Source organism: Saccopteryx leptura, chromosome X, assembly GCF_036850995.1.
Source record: "Saccopteryx leptura isolate mSacLep1 chromosome X, mSacLep1_pri_phased_curated, whole genome shotgun sequence".
In the NCBI taxonomy this organism is placed as follows: Eukaryota; Metazoa; Chordata; class Mammalia; order Chiroptera; family Emballonuridae; genus Saccopteryx; species Saccopteryx leptura.
In genome coordinates, this window is record NC_089516.1 from 116,203,991 (window position 1) to 116,225,170 (window position 21,180).

The 21,180-nt window shown below is 37.1% G+C and overlaps 1 protein-coding gene across 10 annotated transcripts in view; it reads right to left on the reverse strand.

The window, feature by feature from the left end:
* Positions 1–21,180, reverse strand: part of THOC2 (THO complex subunit 2) — a 142,624-nt gene that overhangs the window by 87,133 nt on the left and 34,311 nt on the right. For all 10 annotated transcript variants that reach the window (XM_066357651.1, XM_066357648.1, XM_066357653.1 and 7 more), the window contains exons 3-7: positions 18,300–18,391; positions 16,025–16,076; positions 11,338–11,408; positions 9,547–9,668; positions 8,623–8,756 (exon numbers count right to left, since the gene is read on the reverse strand). In XM_066357651.1, the coding sequence (XP_066213748.1) occupies positions 8,623–8,756; positions 9,547–9,668; positions 11,338–11,408; positions 16,025–16,076; positions 18,300–18,391 (471 nt within the window). The remainder of the gene's footprint in view (positions 1–8,622; positions 8,757–9,546; positions 9,669–11,337; positions 11,409–16,024; positions 16,077–18,299; positions 18,392–21,180) is intronic.

A 21,180-nucleotide genomic window follows, 5' to 3' on the forward strand; every position in this document is an offset into this window, starting at 1 on the left:
GCAGAGCATAGCCCTGCAGGGGGCTTGCTGGGTGGATCCTGGTCTAGGCGCATGTGGGAGTGTATCCGTGCCTCCCTGCCTCTCTGCCTCCTGCCTCTCACTCAATTAAAAAAAAAAAAAAGCAGAGCAGTGGGTGCTGGGACAAGGGGACTGGGGGACACAGGGAGGGGAAATGAAGTACAAAGGGGCAAGAAGAAATTGAGGAGGGAGTGATTGAAATGTGCATTACTTAGACCTACGTGATGTTTTCACATGCATGTACAAATATGTTAAAACTATAACTGTACATTTAAATATGCATAGTTTACTTTATGTCAACTATGCCTGAATAAAGCTGAAAAATGCCTCTAAACTGCTGTAACATCAACAATAGATCTTGAAGGTACAATCTTATCCTTATAACTGCTCCCATATTTATTTTTTAAAAGATTTTATTTATTCATTTTAGAGAGGAAATAGAGAGAAGGAAGAAAGAGAAGGGGGAGGAGCAGGAAGCATCAACTCCCATATGTGCCTTGACCAGGCAAGCACAGAGTTTCGAACTGGCGACCTCAGTGTTCCAGGTCAATGCTTTATTCACTGTGCCCACCACAGGGCAGGTCTCACACTTATTAAATATAAAAATTCAATCACTAAATAAAATGAATACTACTCTATGAGAAAGGACAAAAGATACATTGAATATAATTCTGAGGGGAAAAAAAGGCTGACTTATAATTACCCATTAAGTTCCATATAAAAACTTGTGAATATGGAATAATAGCAACACGTTACATGGAAATGTGTTTCATTCACATTACTTTAAAGTTTCTATTTTCAATGTGCTATCGTGTGAATCAGGCATTACGTTTTTTTTTGGGGGGGTTGTTTTTTTTAAGAGAGACAGAGAGTCAGAGAAAGGGATAGATAGGGACAGACAGACAGGAACAGAGAGAGATGAGAAGCATCAATCGTCAGTTTTTGGTTGTGACACCTTAGTTGTTCATTGATTGCTTTCTCATATGTGCCTTGACCATGGGGCTTCAGCAGACCGAATAACCCCTTGCTCGAGCCAGCGACCTTGGGTCCAAGCTGGTGAGCCTTGTTCAAACCAGATGAGCCCACGCTCAAGCTGGCAACCTCAGGGTCTCGAACCTGGGTCCTCCGCATCCCAATCCGATGCTCTATCCATTGTGCCACTGCCTGGTCAGGCCATTACGTTTTATTTAATAGTAGTACTATATCGCCCTGGCCGGTTGGCTCAGCGGTAGAGCGTCGGCCTAGCGTGCGGAGGACCCGGGTTCGATTCCTGGCCAGGGCACACAGGAGAAGCGCCCATTTGCTTCTCCACCCCTCCGCCGCGCTTTCCTCTCTGTCTCTCTCTTCCCCTCCCGCAGCCAGGGCTCCATTGGAGCAAAGATGGCCCGGGCGCTGGGGATGGCTCTGTGGCCTCTGCCTCAGGCGCTAGAGTGGCTCTGGTCGCAACATGGCGACGCCCAGGATGGGCAGAGCATCGCCCCCTGGTGGGCAGAGCGTCGCCCCATGGTGGGCGTGCCGGGTGGATCCCGGTCGGGCGCATGCGGGAGTCTGTCTGACTGTCTCTCCCCATTTCCAGCTTCAGAAAAATGAGAAAAAAAAAAAAATAGTAGTACTATATCAAGGCTATTCTATCAGTGATCTGTATATCAAGTAACTACTAACTTCTTTCTAGGTGTAATTTAAGGCAGTTCTAGAAGAGATACGTGCTTCTACTTTTTTTGCGACACAGAGAGAGAGACAGAAAGGGAGAGAGATAAGAAGCATCAAGACCTCATTGTAGCATCTCAGTTGTTCATTGATTGCTTTCTCATATGTGCCTTGATGGGGCAGGGTGGGGGAGGGCTACAGCAGAGCCAGCAACCCTGTCCTCAAGCCAGTGGCAACCTTGGGGTTTCAAACCTACACCCTCTGCATCCCAGTCCAATGGTCTATCCACCATGCCACTGCCTGATCAGGTGGTATGCGCTTCTATTTATGATAGAAACAAACCTTCGAATCTTCCACAAATGAAAAACTGGCTTATGAATTTTCTATTAAGTGTCTCAGGTGCCATTAGTTATTCCAATCAATTAGAATGAAAAAGTTACCAAACTAATCATTCAGAAAATAGTTTCTTAAACCTTAGAAATTTGCTAATAGTTAAAGTTTTCATATGCAGTGTTACTCTAGTAACAACCAGTAAGAGCTTAAAGTGTCCAAAATAATGTTTTTTTCTGGCCCTGGCCAGTTGGCTCAGTGGTAGAGCATCGGCCTGGCGTGCGGAAGTCCCAGGTTCGATTCCCAGCTAGGGCACACAGGAGAAGCGCCCATCTGCTTCTCCACCCCTCCCCCTCTCCTTCCTCTCTGTCTCTCTCTTCTCCTCCCGCAGCCGAGGCTCCATTAGAGCAAAAGATGGCCCGGGCGCTGGGGATGGCTCCTTGGCCTCTGCCCCAGGCGCTAGAGTGGCTCTGGTCTCGACAGAGAGACGCCCCAGATGGGCAGAGCATCGCCCCCTGGTGGGCGTGCCGGGTGGATCCCCGTCGGGCGCATGCGGGAGTCTGTCTGACTGCCTCCCCGTTTCCAGCTTCAGAAAAATACAAAAAAAAAATTATAATAATGTTTTTTTCTAATGATAGCTGTGGAAGAACATAGGCACTCTTGTGCTCAAGCAGCTCAGAAAAGCATTTATCCAATCCAGGCATTGATAGTCATGTGATCTTGAAAAAAATCATAAGCCTAGCTCTATCACCAGCTACATTAAGGAATATATAACACACATATATATATACGCACACATATATATATATACATACATACACACACACACACATGTATGTCTTTATGCCTTTTGGGGAACAAACTGGGAACCATATTAGAAGAAAGCAAGTGAAAAAATAATGAAACGGTGGACCTGTAATAGCCATGGACTCATTCTTTCATTTAATTAAACATTAAATAACTACCCACTGTATGAGCCTGTGATACAGAAATGAAGCAAATGCCTTCCCTACTCTTGAAGATAATTCATGCCTTTTGGATGACACATCTTTGAATGTGTCATTGAAAAGTAACTGACGTTTCCCCAAAGATGGGCAAGGTGGCCAGTATATTAGAGTAAGTGACTGCAACTACAGGCAAAATACATGATCAAACTGACAACAGGTCAAACTGGGATTCTTAACAGAAAAAAAGACCATTGTAAACATGAACAGGTGACATATCCAGCCTGTACGTTTCAGACAAGAAAACAGAATGATAGCTTCAGTCATCACATTCCTGACAGAATGGACTTTATGCGACAAAGGAAAACCAGGTTTTGAACAAAAAGAGCTTAATTCCCTTAAAAAAGTTTCTTTGACCTTTCATCATGTGAGGATACAGCAAGAAGCCACCAGACTGCAACTAAGGCCGTTCACCAGAATTCAAACAAGCTAATGCCCTGATCTTGGGCTCCCATCCTCCAAGACTGTGAAAATACAATTCTGTTGTTTATAAGCTACCCAGTCTGTGATATTTTGTTATAGCAGCCCAAATGAACTAAAACAGGCTAATAAAAACCTATGCTAGACTACTTCTAAGAAACAGTATTTGCAAAAAAATGCACGTCTCAAGGCGAGAACTACCAGAGAAGAAAGATTCAGAGAAATGCACCTAAAAAAATAAAAATATAATTGCAAAAAATAAACTATGCTTGAAAACACCAACTGCTGCTATCTTTTTCGTAGCAGAACAACTTCCTCATAACTAGTGTGTAGATTTTACTTTTCAATAAAGAAAAACCTTAGGTAAAGGAGGCAGTCAACTGGCAGGCAAAAGGATGCTTCTAGGCTGAATGGCCCTTATAACCAAACTGGTCCAAAGATAAAATACTAAGTACACTCAAGATACTGTAGTTAAAGAGGTTAAATGTCCCATAATCTGATCAAGAATAAAAGCATTTGCCTTGGGGTTTTAATTATTTTTATTACTTTGCTTTTAATGTTTCTCTGGTCACTTGACAAGCAACGAAGAGAACACGCGAGCCTGAAGGGGCAGAGGCTCTCACCTGCACTTCTCCATTCCCAGTCAAATCCAGAACCTTAGACCAAGGGTGACTAATGAAGGTACGAGTGGCTATGGTGAAGTGGGCTCTGATTCTGGGTAAGATGGAAAAAGGTTAGAGTCTAAGCCAAAAAGATTCTGGACCACCAAACCCAAACCAAGAAGAACTATTTTTATTTTCCAAAATTAAACTCAAGTAAGCCAGCTCCATGACTAAGTTTTAGCTAGCACTTTTGATTTAGATCAGGAATCAGCATACTATGACTTATGACTCAAATCCATTAAGTTTTTAAATAAAGTTTTCCTAGAAAACAGACATAGGCATTTATGTATATATTGCCTATGACTGCTTTGACACTACAATGGCAGAGTTGTGTAACTGCAACAAAAATCACATGACCAGCCCTGGCTGGATGGCTTGGTTGGTTAGAGCAGCATCCCAAAACACAGAGGCTGCCAGTTCAATCCCCAGTCAGGGCCCATAAAGGAACAGATTGATGTTCCTGTCTCTCTTTCTCTCCCCCTTCCTCTCTTACTAAAATAAATAAATTTTAAAAAGAAAACTACATGGCCTACAAAACAAAACAAAAACTTATTTACTAGCTCACCCTTTACAGAAACATTTTGCTGACCACTAATTTTGAAGAATAAAAAGAATGCCTAGCTATCGCTTTTTTTTTTTTTTTAAGACATTCAGAAGAATAGAGTGCTTATAGCTTAGGACTCAGTGGCCAGCAAACCGCAGCTCGCGAGCCACATGCGGCCCCTTGGCCCCTTGGCCCCTTGAGTGCGGCTCAAAGGCCAGCTTTGGAGTACCCTGATTAAGTTCATAACAATATACCTACCTATATAGTTTAAAAAATTTGGCTCTCAACAGAAATTTCAATCGTTGTACTGTTCATATTTGGCTCTGTTGACTAATGAGTTTGCCAACCAATGGTAGGTCAACAATCAAGAGTCTATCTCTAATATCCTTTCCTCTAATTTCTGAAAGAGGCTTTCTGCCATCTTGATACAAGGATGATCTGTATAAGTTCTATGGCTTCATAGCTCAAGAGCCTAAGCTAATCACTACCAGTTCCTACTTAATAGGTTTTTCAAATTTAGTGTCAGACTTGAGATTACAACCACCATGAAGACTCATAATGGTTCTACTTCTGTGCCTACTCATGTAGTAAATAGCCCCAGACTCTCTGACATGGTATAAACATTACTTTTATATTTAGGATATAAACATTTTGATGAACCAGAATCATTTAGGGCAGTGGTCCCCAACCCCCGGGCCGCAGACCGGTACGGGTCCATGGGCCATTTGGTAACAGTCCACAGAGAAAGAATAAATAACTTACATTATTTCCATTTTATTTATATTTAATTCTGAACAATGTTTTATTTTTAAAAAATGACCAGATTCCCTCTGTTATATCTGTCTAAGACTCACTCTTGACGCTTGTCTCGTAAGTTCAACAATTATATTTAAAAATACCACAGTTTTTACGTCGGTTGCATAATTTTATTTTGTGCATTTATCCATCCTACCCTAAAGGCCAGTCTGTGAAAATATTTTCTGACATTAAACCGGTCCGTGGCCCAAAAAAGGTTGGGGACCACTGATTTAGGGAGCAAACGACTATCTTTTTATTACAGGATGATAAGTAAGGATTTCTCCTGATCTGACCATGTGCCCTGAAATGTACTGTATTTTTTGTTCCATAAGACGCACCTGACCATAAGATATACCTAGGGTTTTAAGGAGGAAAATAAGAAAAAAAAATATTCTAAACCAAGTAGTGTGTTAAAATATTTAATAAAATACCATATTTTTCACTCCATAAGACGCACAGGCATTTCCTTCTCCACTTTTGTGGGGGGGAAATGCATCCTTTGGAGCGAAAAATATGGTAACTGTATCTAAAATGCATTCCTCCCAAACTAATACCTATTCTGCCAATGGCTGGCAAAAGAGATTACACCTGCAATAGATTTGTACAAGGTATTATCTATCTAAATTGTTCCTAAAGAGAAAACAACGAGAGTAAACAAGGGGAAACATTTTTAAAATGCCATGAAAAGCAGAATGTTCAGTGAACTACTCTGGCCAGATGAGAAGGCCTGCATGGAATCCATACTGAGGGAACTCAATAAATTCTAACACTCACTGGAATTAAAATTCTTAACCTCAATTTTCGTATCAATGAAAAAGTCCTTTCTTAAGAGAACAGGGAAGATGAGGGAGTCAAAATGCAGGCAGAAACAATGAGCCAGGAAAATGAACCTTCTAAAATCCTCCATGTCAGGGAAAGGAGGCTAAGAATCAACAAAAACTCTACCAGAAAGGGAGAAAGATTCATTTATTTTTCAACAAGTATTTACTCAGCATCTATGGAGCAGACACTGAGGTTAGAGGTATAAACAAAAGACACAAACCCTTGTCTTCATAGAGCTTACATTCCAGTGGGGCTCAGGAATGAATCCGTTGCTTACTATCTGGTGTTAAGTGACCAGAAGAAAAGTAGTAAATGACAGGAAGCGTTGAGAGGGGTGTCCAGGGAAAGCTACCCTGACAAGGCAAGATTTAAGCACTTCTGGACTAGCATGCTTCATAGCACAATTGGTGGATGAGATGGGAGGTTTAGCCCCATTAATTAAATTGTTTATACTCATGGAATATCCATGTGTGTCATGAGCTTGCAGTTGTGATTGTCACATTGTTCTGCAGAGACAGTAACATAACCTATTCTCTATAAGGGCAAAGTTCAAGAAATAAAAGTAGTATATATTTTCCCAGTTAGGTAAAGAGCAAACGTTCAAGAAAATTAAGTCTTTGAAATTTTCCCAAAACAACTAAGGACTAAAGAAGTATAAACTCACAAGGACAAAAAATAGGAGAAACAAGGACAAAAAAGATATATTGACAAATAGGAAAAAACCTCAGGAGCCTACACTGGACAGAATTTTTATTTTTATGTGGGAATACCATCCTAAGAAAGTACACGGCAGGCCTGACTAGGTGGTGGTGCAGTGGATAGAGCATCGGACTATGACACAGAGGAACCAGGTTTGAAATCCCAGGGTCACCGGCTTGAGCGTGGGTTCACCAGCTTGAGCATGGGGGTACTGGCTTGAATGTGGGATCACAGACATGACCCCATGGTCACTGGCTTAAGCCCAAAGGTCGCTGACTTGAAGCCCAAGGTTGCTGGCTTGAGCAAGGAGTCATTTGTCTGCTGTAGCCCCTCAGTCAAGGCACATATGAGAAAGCAATCCATGAACAACTAAGGAGCGCAATGAAGAATTGATGCTTCTCATCTCTCTCCCTTCCTATCTGTCTGTCCCTATCTGTCCCTCTCACTCTCTCTCTCTCTCTCTCTCACACACACACACACAAAGAAAAGAAAGTGCATGGCAGGATATAATAAAAAAACAACAAAGCTATAAGTTATAGCAAAGCAGTACAGACAAGCACCTCAAGCTAGATCAAAATACTGCAGGAAATAATGTAGCACCAACCTTCGAAAGAACAGAAAGGAAACTCTACAGCAATTTTTTTTAATGGGTCACTGTCACACAGGTATGCAAGTCTTACCCACAGGGCTGCCAGTCTTGCTGTCAAATTGACACAAGAAAGAAGTAGCAAAAAGAGTAAATCAGCTGTCAGAACTAGACTTACTCCAAAGAAAAGGGTTAATTTAAATTAAAAGTGTCTTACCTTACATACCTGTTGATCACCAAAAGCCAAAGCTGGGTCCCTACACATAGCATTGGAGGAAGGGGTAAGGACTGGGATACCTCTTTCCTCTTTCTGAGTCATACATAAATTTCAAAACCAGAGAAAGAACTCAGAAGATGAGCATATGCACCCCCTAAATATAGCCAGTGAAGCAGGGAATATAAATTCTCTGACAGGTCTCAAAGCCTAAGACATCTAGGAGTTGCAAAATCTTCCTAAAACAGCACACAACCTAAAAAATAATGGAAAAATTCTTTCCAATCCAGAAAATCAGAATCAGCCTATTTTTCTACCATTAGAGGCCAACTATTTCTTCCAAATGCTCAATGCAAATAAAAAGAACAAATTCTATTTACAAGGGAGGGAGAATAACACTTTCCTATCTGTTACACTTTTACAGCACCTGCTGCACTTACTTTAACAGACTGATGGAAACATAAAATAAGGTGTATATGAAAGTCCCTTGTAAAAGTATTTTTTAAATCAAGTTCAAAAGAACTCAACATAAAATTCACACCAAAGATTTTATTATATTTTCACATTAGCTTATTTTCTTCCCTCTTTAAGATTGAGAATACTTAAAAATTAAGAATAGAAATACTAGGGAGAGCAAAAACTAATACAAACACCACAAGCAACAGTGACAAAGATTTTCTCATAAATGTCATCCTAAATTTCATTATTGCTGATAAAATCTTAAAAATACAAGCTGGACACTTCTCTCATTTTTAACTAAAAAAAAAAAAGAAAAGAAAAAGCCTACATAGAATGTAGTCACTTCTTCTTTATGGATAGTCTCCACAGATAAAAATCTTATCTTAGTAACACGTACTATATATAGATATATGTCTTACCTATTAAAGATTTGATATTTTCTAAGATTAAATCACTAGTAATATTTCCCGATAAATCTTGCCCCAATTCAGCAATCAGCTTGGCGTAACCTTCATTCTCTTCTCTTAACAAATTGAATTTTTGTTGTTTATAACTGAAATTAGATAAACATCATAAAGAGAACAAAATTAATTTCAATTAACAAGCTTGTGTAAGAGTAATGTATTGTTACCGCATTTTCTTATCCCTCATATTAGCAATATAAGAATAGTTATTAAAAGTTTACCTCTTTATCTTCCCTGATAGAAAATTACTATAATTCATAAGAGGCGTTAATTACACAACGAAAACCAGTAACACAAGGAAAGGATATTGCTAATCCCAAAGAACAATAAACACCACCATTTCCATCACTGACTAAGAATATATGTTAGGAACAGTGGTTTTCATCCTTTATACACGTGCGGGCCAGTGAAAATAGAATTATTCAGGGACCACTAAGGTAGAAATCACCCTGAGCATAAGCGAATTCCACTCAGATCATCGGGTCTGTATCTTCCTTCATACAACAACAGGGTGGTTAACTCTTTCACAGACCAGTAGGACAACAAAGGTTCTGGTGGACTGGTCTGCAGACCGGCAGTTGAAAAACACTACCTTAGAGTACACCTATAAATTTTAAATATTTAATTGGTAATAATAAATAAAAGAACTGAATATTATTTTAATTTCTAATATGAAAACAATTAACATTGGTTTCACACAGATAATGTTCACTGCTGACTCAATCACAGGCTACTTTTAGAAGAAAAAGAGACAAAACAAATGCTAACAGCAGCAAAATCTTCAAAATGCCTTTTAGAAACTTCTAGCATTCAAAATGAGAACTATGTAAAACATATACTCAGGTACTTTATCTGCAACATAAAAACACATGTACTTACAAGAGTTTTGTCTTGATTTTAACCGACTTTTGATTGAATTGCTGTGATTGTTTGATAAGCCCTAATGATTCCAACGTTTCTGGATCCAGACGTTCCTTTAGAACTGTGTCTGAAACTAAATACTGTATTTAAAAATATTAAAGTTAATTTATTACTTGGCACTTCAACTATGCATCCACAATTTAAATATATTCAAAATAATTAAAAATAATTAAATCAAGATATCAACTTAAAATTAATAAAAAAAATTAGAACTTCAACAAAAATGATGACTATCCAAATATTGAAAAATACAACATACAGATTTTTGAAAAGCTAAGAAAATACATACATGCTGTCTTTGGCCTACAAAAGAACTACAGATGAAATTCTAATTGAGTCTGTCCATACAAATAGCCAACGGATATATGAAAAGATGCTCATCTTCACTAGCTATTAAGAGAAATGAAAATCAAAACTACAATGAGATACCACCTCACACCTGTTAGATTAGCTGTTATCAACAAGACAGGTAATAACAAGTGTTGGAGAGGATGTGGAGAAAAAGGAACCCTCATTCACTGCTGGTGGGAATGTAAAGTAGTACAATCATTATGGAAGAAAGTATGGTGGTTCCTCGAAAAATTAAGAATAGAACTACCATATGACCCAGCAATCCTTCTACTGGGTATATACCCCCAAAACTCGAAAACATTAGTACATAAAGACACATGCAGCCCCATGTTGATTGCAGCATTGTTCCCAGTGGCCAAGACATGGACACAACCAAAATGTCCCTCAATAGAGGATTGGGTAAAGAAGAAGTGGTACATATATACTATGGAATAGTACTCAGCCATAAGAAATGATGACATAGTATCATTTATGACAACATGGATGGACCTTGATAACATTATACTGAGTGAAATAAGTAAATCGGAAAAAACTAAGAACAGTATGATTTTATACACAGGTGGGACATAAAACTGAAATTCATGAACATAGATAAAAGTGAAGTGGTTACCAGGAGGAAGAGGATGGATATAGGGAGGGGGTGGGAGGAAAGGAGTCAAGAGGGACAAATATAAGGTGACAGAAAATGATCTGACTTTGGGTGATGGGTATATAACATAATCAGCAGTTCAAATGCTATGGAAATGTTTACCTGAAACCTATGTACTCTTATTGATCAATGTCACCCTGTTAAAGTTAATTTTCTAAATAAAATTTTTAAAAAAACATTGAGTCTGTCAACTGAATTTTCTTTAAGATAATACAGCACTTAAGCCTTCCTTGGTTTCTACTGTTTAGGTAAAATAATTCTAGTACACAAAGACAGAGCCAGTCTTCCAGATCTAAGTAATGGCATTTCTCCCTGCTTCTGGATTTATGAACATAAAACAGTTTACTAAACAATGGTAGTAACAAGTTCTAAATTTATTGTTTTTAAACTACGTCCATTTTTTTTCTCCTTGCCTAATACTTTATGAAAATTGATCAGTTTAAAAGTTGTCCACATCATTTCTACTCACTTGATAGATGCTTAACTTTCACTCGGTTAGAAACTTACTAGGTCAGAAACGTCACCAAGGGTTTTATATGAATAAATAGTTTAAGTGACATGGCAGCTAACTGTTTCATAGACATAATTAACATGTCTAATTTTACAAAGCATTCCATTTCAAAACCCAAACCACACCTTATAATGAATATTCAATTGAATGTCAATATCTTTCACCATCAACATGATTAACTGTGATTATAATTGTCCAATGTAAAATTTAGAAAGGAGGTGCATTTTTCACAACTTACCAAACACGCTAATACCAATTGTGTAAAATAGTCTCTCTTGCTTTTTTCTTCTAAACAATTTGTCTCAATATCTACAATGATAAAGGCAAAAAAAAATGAAAGTTTGATTGATTTTTCCAGACTCTCTCCAGCACTATAATAAGATACTTATTTTCTTTAAAACTTATTTTATACTTGTTTCATTAAAGCTTATTTTAAAATGCTTCATTCTGAATTTGAGGGAAAAGTTAAAACTATGGTAAGTATGAGCTGTCCTTCCTATGCATATGAATGCTTAGCTTTAATTTCTTCTGATCCTAGAAACTGACCCTGTGACCAATGGCAAATCCATAAAATGGTCGCTTACACAGGAACTATGTGCTATGGCATTGGAAGCAACAAAGTTTCAGAAAAAATCCTGTTTTCAGAAATGGAAATATTCAAGCAAAAATTTTTATAATATAATTTATTTAACGTTAAAGATCCAAAATATTTCAGCAATGTTTAAATGACCACATGTTACATATGCTAAAGAAAATATTCCTTCCTTAGGTGGAAAGTTGAACGGGGTGAAAACAAAGATCTCTTCTTAAGCTAAAGATCCTATTACTCCTAAAGATTAAATCTTTTACCCTGGCTACCTTGATACCATGTACCTTGTTCCAACCAAGCTACCTTGCAACTAACTCTACGAAAAGAGTATTTAAAAATATTTAACATCTTATTTTTAATTACAAGTCTACTTAGCGAACAAAAATTTATTCAAGATTTTTCTTCTTTCCACTGAAATATTTTTAAAAACTGAGATCTCCTTGAGTTTCAGTAAATTACCCATAAAATTTATCAATTTTCTGATCTGAAGTATAAATGAAATAAAACAGCTCTAAATGCCAAGCATCAAAAATTTCAACCAGGATTGGCAAGATTACAAGGTTGATCTCAGGATCATTGTTTTAGTTAACTACATACTATTATCCTATTTTTAAAGTGAACTCACAATTTAGAATGTGCTATAGAAAGAGGTACCAACTTTAGTGATATAATAAACTGTCCTCTAAGGGCTCTAGGGTCTCCCCAAACAGATGTCCTACCCCTACTTGGCTTCATCTTACCTTCTACTGCCATCCCTGAGAATCAATATCAAAAGGAATTTATCATCTAACACAGTCACATTTTCCTGGCCCTTCTCCACTTTCCATTTTTGGACAGTGTCATTGCCCAATATTTTGGCCACTGCATCTAAGCACATCAGCTCAAGTTGTACTAAAGACATTTCAGGTGAAACTTATGCAATGTGAATTGCAGTACAACTCAATACCTCAGTAAGACTTGTAACCCATAGGTATTTTCTCCACCCTCCCTTCCAGGAACTCCTAGTTGTCTCCCCGTTATCTGATCTTCCGGTCCCTTCTCAGCCTAGAACAGTGCTGGTCAACCTGGCCCCTACCACCCACTAGTGGGCGTTCTAGCTTTCATGGTGGGCAGTAGCAGAGCAACCCAAGTATAAATAAAAAGATAGATTTAACTCTAGTAAGTTGTTTTATAAAGATTTATTCTACCAAACTTAGCAAAAATCCAACATAAAGTACTTGGTAATTATTATTATATGCTTTAACTTGCTGTAACTCTGCCTTATAAATTTTATAAAGTAAAGTTACTTCCCTAGTTTATAAATCACCATTACTGTGGAACCTGTGGGCAGTTAGAAAATTTTACTACTAACAGAGATACAAAAGTGGGCAGTAGGTATAAAAAGGTTGACTACCCCTGGCCTAGAACTTTGAGGATACTGATAGTGAGAGGTCAGGACTAAACTGGGCCCATTTTTTTTAACCAACATCTATCTACTATCCAAAGGCCCCTAAGTCCCTAAGATCTAATCCCAAGGTTCCTAAGAGCAGAGCACCTGGGTAGCCGGTTCAGCCTCTTCAAGTCTGCTCTCCTCTTAGCCATGTGACCTGATTTAAGATACCACACTTTGGATTCTGATCATGTTAAGAAATACTTAATAGGACCTCAGTAAATTTCTTAGTAGAGCTATCTCTTTAATGTCCCCTGTGGTTTTACTAAAAACCCCTCAGCCATTTCCAACTCTTAAATCCTAGTAGCACCAACCAGAGCTCACTGCAAAAGGTTACATTAGACTCCCCCCACCCCGTTTCAAGTTAGCTACTAGAGATCTCAGGCCCCCTCAATCTTACATGATTAGTCTTATAAAAAGTTTATATTTTAACCGGGAAAGTAACTCATTTGTTGTTTAACTGTTAAAATATTAGAAAGACAACATGATGTAATTAAAAAATCACGGGCTCTGGAACCAAAAAGATCTAGGTTTAAACCCTGCCTTATTGCCTGTGTGGCCTTAAAAAAATCACTTCTCTGAGCTTCAATTTCCTGATCTCTACAACTACCTTACACAAGTTGCTGTGAGGATTAAAATTAAATTAAATGTTCAACACAATGCCAAGAACACAGAAGGTGCTCCAAAAATAACATGTATATTATTTTTACTGTTTTCATCATCATCATCATTATTTGGAGATAGCTCATGTTCTTACTCCTACTCCCCTACCTTGATCTGGGGTCACCCTTGGACTTTTCTGCCAAGGGTGGGGGTAAGTGAGGGGGCAGGTGAGAAAAATTCTCTTTCCAAGTTTGCTGTCCTAAATCTTGCTTGTAAAAATTGTCTGGATAGGCTAAAAGAATTTCTCAAGAGCAACCGAACATCATCTTCACGAATTCATGTTACTAGTACCAAGCAACGAGTTGTAACAATAATTTACATTACTAAATACCTATGAAAGGAAATATACCCTAATAAAATAAGTCAATAAAGAAATTATTAGAACTTGACAAGAAGCTGATAACTGATGAATAACCAAAGAAAGACATAAAATACACTCCTGACACTATCAAGAAATAACAGCTTCCAGAAAATATTAGCTACAAATTGTTTTCAGTCTTATAAATTTATAGTAAAAATAAATTTCTAACTGAAACTTGTTTCATACTATATGTATTTGCAACAAAGTGTAATCGATGTAGTTCCACTTTAAAAATTAAGCACACAAGGGGTGTTGTTGGTGCTGGTATAAACCAGGACAGTTTTAATACTGAAAAAAGGCACTGCTTATAATTATGCCAGGGAAAATAAGACTGGGACAGATGGTCACCTCATCAATGGTCTGAACTTTTAATTTCTCACTCACAGTCCATACATTTTTACCTGTTTCTGAAATTACTGCTGTTACAAAATCTTAAACATTCTGAAGGGTCAAGCACCAAGCATTTAGATTTAAGATCAGATTCCAGACTCTCAGTAAGTCATTTAAGTAATCTACCTAATTCTAGGAATTAGAATTAACGAGCTAAAATAATTTATTCCATTTTGACAAACTCTGAAGTCCTTTTTTTTAAAGTTCTCCCCACTGTTCCCATAGTGGAGGACATTTTCAAGAAGGCAGCCTTAAGAGAGCAATGTGTTGCTGAGACCATCTGGACAGTATATGGTACACGTGACTAAACCACAATAGGAACTCGACATGAACTTGAAGATTCTGGCAGGCAGCTGTGGAGACCCACTAGTTTGCAGCCATAGGAGACAAGCCTTGTAGGCAAGTTCCCTTGCTTACTAAATCTGCCACACACTAATCTGGAGTGGTCGGCCTCTTCAATCTCTCCTGCCCTCTATGTACGGGTCCAGTTTGCCAAATGACATGCATACATACAGTCTTGTCTGAATTTGCCCCTTTTTGTCTTTAACGTGAATAGAATTATATGTTTGTAATCTTTTATAAATTTCTTATTTTGCTCAACATTACTCCTTTAGATTTATTCATGTAAATACATGTAGTTTAAAGGCATTTATGTTCACTGTTTTCTCACACAGGTCACAACCCCTCATTATAAACTCTTGTTGCCCACTGAATTTCAGATTTCAGAGAGGTTAAGTCTTATTTTAAAGTGAATACTACAATGTCTGGTAATGTCTGCTATTAGATCAAAGTTATAGATAGCCTAAGACTGATGGGAAAATGCTCAGTCATTTTAATTCATATCTAGAAACAGAAAAATAAATCAATAACATAAATTAAAATTTTTTAAACTCATGCTTCCCATGGAGGGACAGTTCCTTTTGTAGAAGGAATACTCCTTTTTTATATTGCATGAATTCTTATTTACTCTGGAAAAATAGAGAATTTGCTATTTCCAAAACTGGTTCTTTCATCATCAAAACAAAGATAATTTTGATTACTTTGGCTCTTCTTGCTCTTTCTAAAATTAAGAAGAATCAAGTGCAATAGCAAAGTAAGTATCTCTAGAGTGTCCTATGTTTGAGATTTTCACATGCAGTGATAAGATAAATTATACCAAAATCAGAATAATTCAGACTAAGTTAACTTCAGAAAATTTGGCTTATTTACTTGAAATGACTTAATTTAGCTTAATCTTATATAAAGATTCATTCTGAAAAACTCCAACTATTTAAACTATAAACTAAAGCTATCTTAAAACTACTTTAAAAATAGTGATTATACTTACATTGGATTTATAATACTATATTCTTTATAAAGTAAAAAAATGACATAGTATAGATTTGAAGAAACATTTGTACATTTGTAAAATCCTTGGGTTGAAACAATTTAACAAAGTATATTAATTTACCAACCAGCACTTTTTACAGGTGAAATAAAGACTTAATACCTACCTAATACACAGAATACATCAGCAAGAATGGAAGGCAAATCCTCACGAAATTCCTAATTTTAAAAATATAATTATTCATAGTGAATACTAGAATAATACATCAGCAAGTATTAGAGCTTCAGAATGACACTCCTCAGTAAAAATTAAAAACTAACAAAACCCCAACACTACTATGTTGACCAAAAAATATCTTCAAGTTTCATAACATAGAGAAAATTAAAAATGGGAGACAACTGTTAGAAAATGTGTTTAAATGTCTACCATGAAAATAACGTGATTAAAAGAAATCAAACAGAACCCTAAACAAGCACCTCAGGATACACTAAAGAGCACGAATGAGGAACACTTTGCCAATGAAGTTTCACTTTAGAAACCACTGGAATTTCGAGTACCTCACACCTACCTAAAGCAAGATTATTAAAGTGGTACATTTTTTCATCCAAAAATTTAAATGCTGTGCTTGTGCCTGAGCCAACACTGATATATGCAAAAATCATACTGGTATCAAAAGAACAGAAATTTTAAAAAATACAAGAACAATTACAAGCTGTCGTTCCATAACTCAAAATTCTCCGAAGATGAAAATAATTACCAAAAATCTATCTTTGTTTTCCTTATGCACTGATGTCTATAGCATTTGGAGAAACTGATCCAAAATTCTCCCCTCATTTCAGCATGAAATCTTCAGCACTTCCCACTCCCATGACCAATTATGGAACCATTTTCCATTCGTAAGGATCACAGTTTAATTATTTCAATTAGTTTGCTGGCACTATAGCAACCCTAAAATTAACCTATTTTCAGAGACTAAAGGAGAGAAACTTAATTCTAAAGAACAAACTGGCATCTGTAAGAGATATGCAAGATATGCTTCTCTGGCTAAGACACAGAATAGTGATATATGGGACTATGGAAAAGCCATAACACAGGCAATCCAGCTGCAGAAGTATATATATCACTAAATACTTAAGAGAAAGTGGAAGGTAAAAACCAAATATACGTTAAGTTCTTTTGGACTACTCATTTCCAATAAAGTATTAGGATCAGATTCCATGACCACACTAAATCCTACATTGGTGCCCAATTAACAGAATAAAATACACCTAATTGTTGACCAGATTTTAGTCTCAAGTTTCTTAAGGGCTATAAACATTCCTGACATCTACTTGAATGAAAGTACTCAAAGCTACTTGAAAACAAGAAATAACAGAGCAAAACAAGAGTTTTCAAAGATGGAATATTAGCTGTTTAAGGAATAGACCGCTCCAACATAGCTAATGCTGCTGTTATCAGATAGAGACAGTATAGGTACAAAAGAGAAACTCATTTTAAAGCCTTACTGTTCAAATATATCTCAATAGGAGGCATGAGGAGGAATTACAACAGCTAAACATATAAGTCCTTTAAGACCATCCTTGGAAAAGCACAAAAACCATACAAAGGAGATTACCTACCACACAGAAAGAGGCTACAGAAGCTTAAAGCAGCACAGGGGAAATTTATACTAATATCAAAAAGCTCCAGGTCCCATTTCAATAATGCTTATTATGAAGGTGTTCTCAACTGGGCAGATAATTACATTCATACAAGTTTAAAATCCAGTCTAATAGAATAATACACCATTTGTAAAAATTCAAACTTAACTACTGATTTACAATAAGCACCCTTAACATCCTTATAATTTCAGAGCTCATCTTTTAAGTCAAATACCAAACCACCATGAAAACTATCTAGTCTGAATCTAACTTAAATTCTCTAATAAATAAGAGTGAAACAAAATCACAACTTAAAGGTTAGGAAAAAATCTAGTTAACATTTTCTAAAACAACCAACACATGAAAATTAGCATCAAGTAAACATTACAGTTATGTATCCTCAATATAAAATTATATAATCCTCAATTTAGAAATATATTTAATTTCTAACCATAACCACAAACAAAAGAAAATGCCTTAATATGCTATACTGGGAGAAAAATACTCTAGCCAAATTATTTTTTACAGTAGCATATTAAATTAACTAAATCTTGATTTCATTACAATGCAAGCATTTTTATGTCCTCCTAGCTTATATAACATTTTCTGCTTTACTAACAACCAGACAAAAAAATTAAAATATCTTTATTTGTCTAGGAAAAATGACTTACCAATATTACCTTAAAACATTTCATTGTGAATAAAATTAAATTTACGTTACACATTTTAGAGATGTTTGTATCAAAAGCTAAAGAAGTAGGTAACAATTAAATTTAAAAATATATACATATACATACTTACACTAATTTCACTAAAAACATTAGATGCCTGTTCTTGTTTTAGATTTCCTTTAATGACATGGTGTGATAACTCATAGAGAGCTTGCTGGAAATCTGTTGAACATAAGAGAAAGAACGTAAGAAAACAATGTCTTTTTGTCTTTTTTTTTTTTTTTTTGAGAGAGAGAGAGACAGGAATAGAAAGAGATGAAAAGCACCAACTCATAGTTGTGTCACTTTTAGTTCCCTGATTGCTTCTCATACATGTCTTGACCACTCCAGCTGAGCCAGTGACCCCTTGCTCAAGCCAACCACCTTGGGCTTCAAACCAGCAACCTTTGGACTCAAGCCAGAGACCTTGGGATCATACTGATGATCCTGCACTCAAGCAAGGAACCTGGCGCTCAAGCCAGAGAGCCTGCACTCAAGCCAGTGACCTTGGGGTTTTGAACCTGCGTCCTCAGCATCTCAAAAGTTGACACTTTATCCCAGGGGTCCCCAAACTACGGCCCATGGGCTGCATTCGGCCCTGAGGTCATTTATACAGCCCCCGACTCACTTCCGGAGGGGCACCTCTTTCATTCACCTCTTTCACCCGCATCCTGTGCTCCTGGAGTATTGTATGTGGCGGGTCCGCAAAGCGCAGTGTCGCTCACGTACAGTACTACTTTCAGTGATGCAGGACACACATGTCAGGGCTCCGGAAGCGCATCATATGACGCACGTCCAGTCTGTGGCTGCAGTGCCCCACATCACTGGAAGCAGTGTGAAATAACAGAAGTAGGAAGAAAGGCAAAGCACTATAACCATTACTACACAGTACAATGGCCCCCATACTCCCCCAAATGTACAACATAATAGTCCCATAACCTCTTTCTGCCCAAATGTCTCCCCCCACATTACTACACACCATGTTTCCCCTATTATAAGACCCTGTCTTATATTAATTTTACCCCCAAAAATGGGGACTGTCTTATTTTTAGTTTCCATTGAAATACTGGTCAGTTTGTTGATTTAAATTTACTTGTTCTTTTTTTTTTTTTTTTTTTTAATAATTTTTTTTTTTTTTAATGGGGTGACATCAATAAATCAGGATACATATATTCAAAGATAAGTCCAGGTTATCTTGTCGTTCAATTATGTTGCATACCCATCACCCAAAGTCAGATTGTCCTCTGTCACCTTCTATCTTGTTTTCTTTGTGCCCCTCCCCCTCCCCTTTCCCTCTCCCATTCCCCCCTCCCCCGCCCCCCGTAACCACTACACTCTTATCAATGTCTCTTAGTTTCACTTTGATGTCCCAACTACGTATGGAATAATGGAGTTCCTGGTTTTTTCTGATTTACTTATTTCGCTTCCTATCATGTTATCAAGATCCCACCATTTTGCTGTAAATGTTCCGATGTCATCATTTCTTATGGCTGAGTAGTATTCCATAGTGTATATGTACCACATCTTCTTTATCCAGTAATCTATTGACGGGATTTTTGGTTGTTTCCATGTCCTGGCCACTGTGAACAATGCTGCAATAACCATGGGGCTGCATGTGTCTTTACATATCAATGTTTCTGAGTTTTGGGGGTATATACCCAGTAGAGGGATTGCTGGGTCACAAGGTAGTTCTATTTTCAGTTTTTTGAGGAACCACCATACTTTCTTCCATAATGGTTGTACTACTTTACATTCCCACCAACAGTGTATGAGGGTTCCTTTTTCTCCACAGCCTCTCCAACATTTGCTATTACCTGTCTTGCTAATAATAGCTAATCGAACAGGTGTGAGGTGGTATCTCATTGCCGTTTTGATTTGCATTTCTCTAATAGCTAAAGAAGATGAGCATCTTTTCATATATCTGTTGGCCATTTGTATTTCTTCCTGGGAGAAGTGTCTGTTCATATCCTCTTCCCATTTTTTTATTGGATTGGTTGTTTGTTTGTTGTTGAGTTTTATGAGTTCTTTGTATATTTTGGATATTAGGCCCTTATCTGAGCTGTTGTTTGAAAATATCATTTCCCATTTAGTTGGCTTTCTGTTTATTTTGTTATCAGTTTCTCTTACTGAGCAAAAACTTCTAAGTCTGATGTAGTCCCATTCATTAATTTTTCCTTCACTTCTCTTGCCTGTGGAGTCAAATTCATAAAATGCTCTTTAAAACCCAGGTCCATGAGTTGAGTACCTATGTCTTCTTCTATGTACTTAATTGTTTCAGGTCTTATGTTTAGATCTTTGATCCATTTTGAGTTAATTTTTGTACAGGGGGAGAGACTGTAGTCCAGTTTCATTCTTTTGCATGTGGCTTTCCAGTTTTCCCAGCACCATTTATTGAAGAGGCTTTCTTTTCTCCATTGTGTGTTGTTGGCCCCTTTATCAAAAATTATTTGACTATATATATGTGGTTTTATTTCTGGACTTTCTATTCTGTTCCATTGGTCTGAGTGTCTATTTTTCTGCCAATACCATGCTGTTTTGATTGTCGTGGCCCTATAATAGAGTTTGAAGTCAGGTATTGTAATGCCCCCAGCTTCATTCTTTTTCTTTCGGATTGCTTTGGCTATTCGGGGTTTTTTATAGTTCCATATGATGATTTTTTGCTCTATTTCTTTAAAAAAACGTCATTGGAAGTTTGATGGGAATTGCATTAAATTTGTATATTGCTTTGGGTAATATAGCCATCTTGATTATATTTATTCTTCCTAGCCAAGAACAAGGTATATTCTTCCATCTCATTATATCTTTTTCGATTTCCCTTAACAATGGTTTATAGTTTTCATTATATAAGTCCTTTACATTCTTTGTTATGTTTATTCCTAAGTATTTTATTTTTTTTGTTGCAATCGTGAAGGGGATTATTCTTTTGAGTTCGTTCTCAATTGTTTCATTGTTGGCATATAGAAAGGCTATTG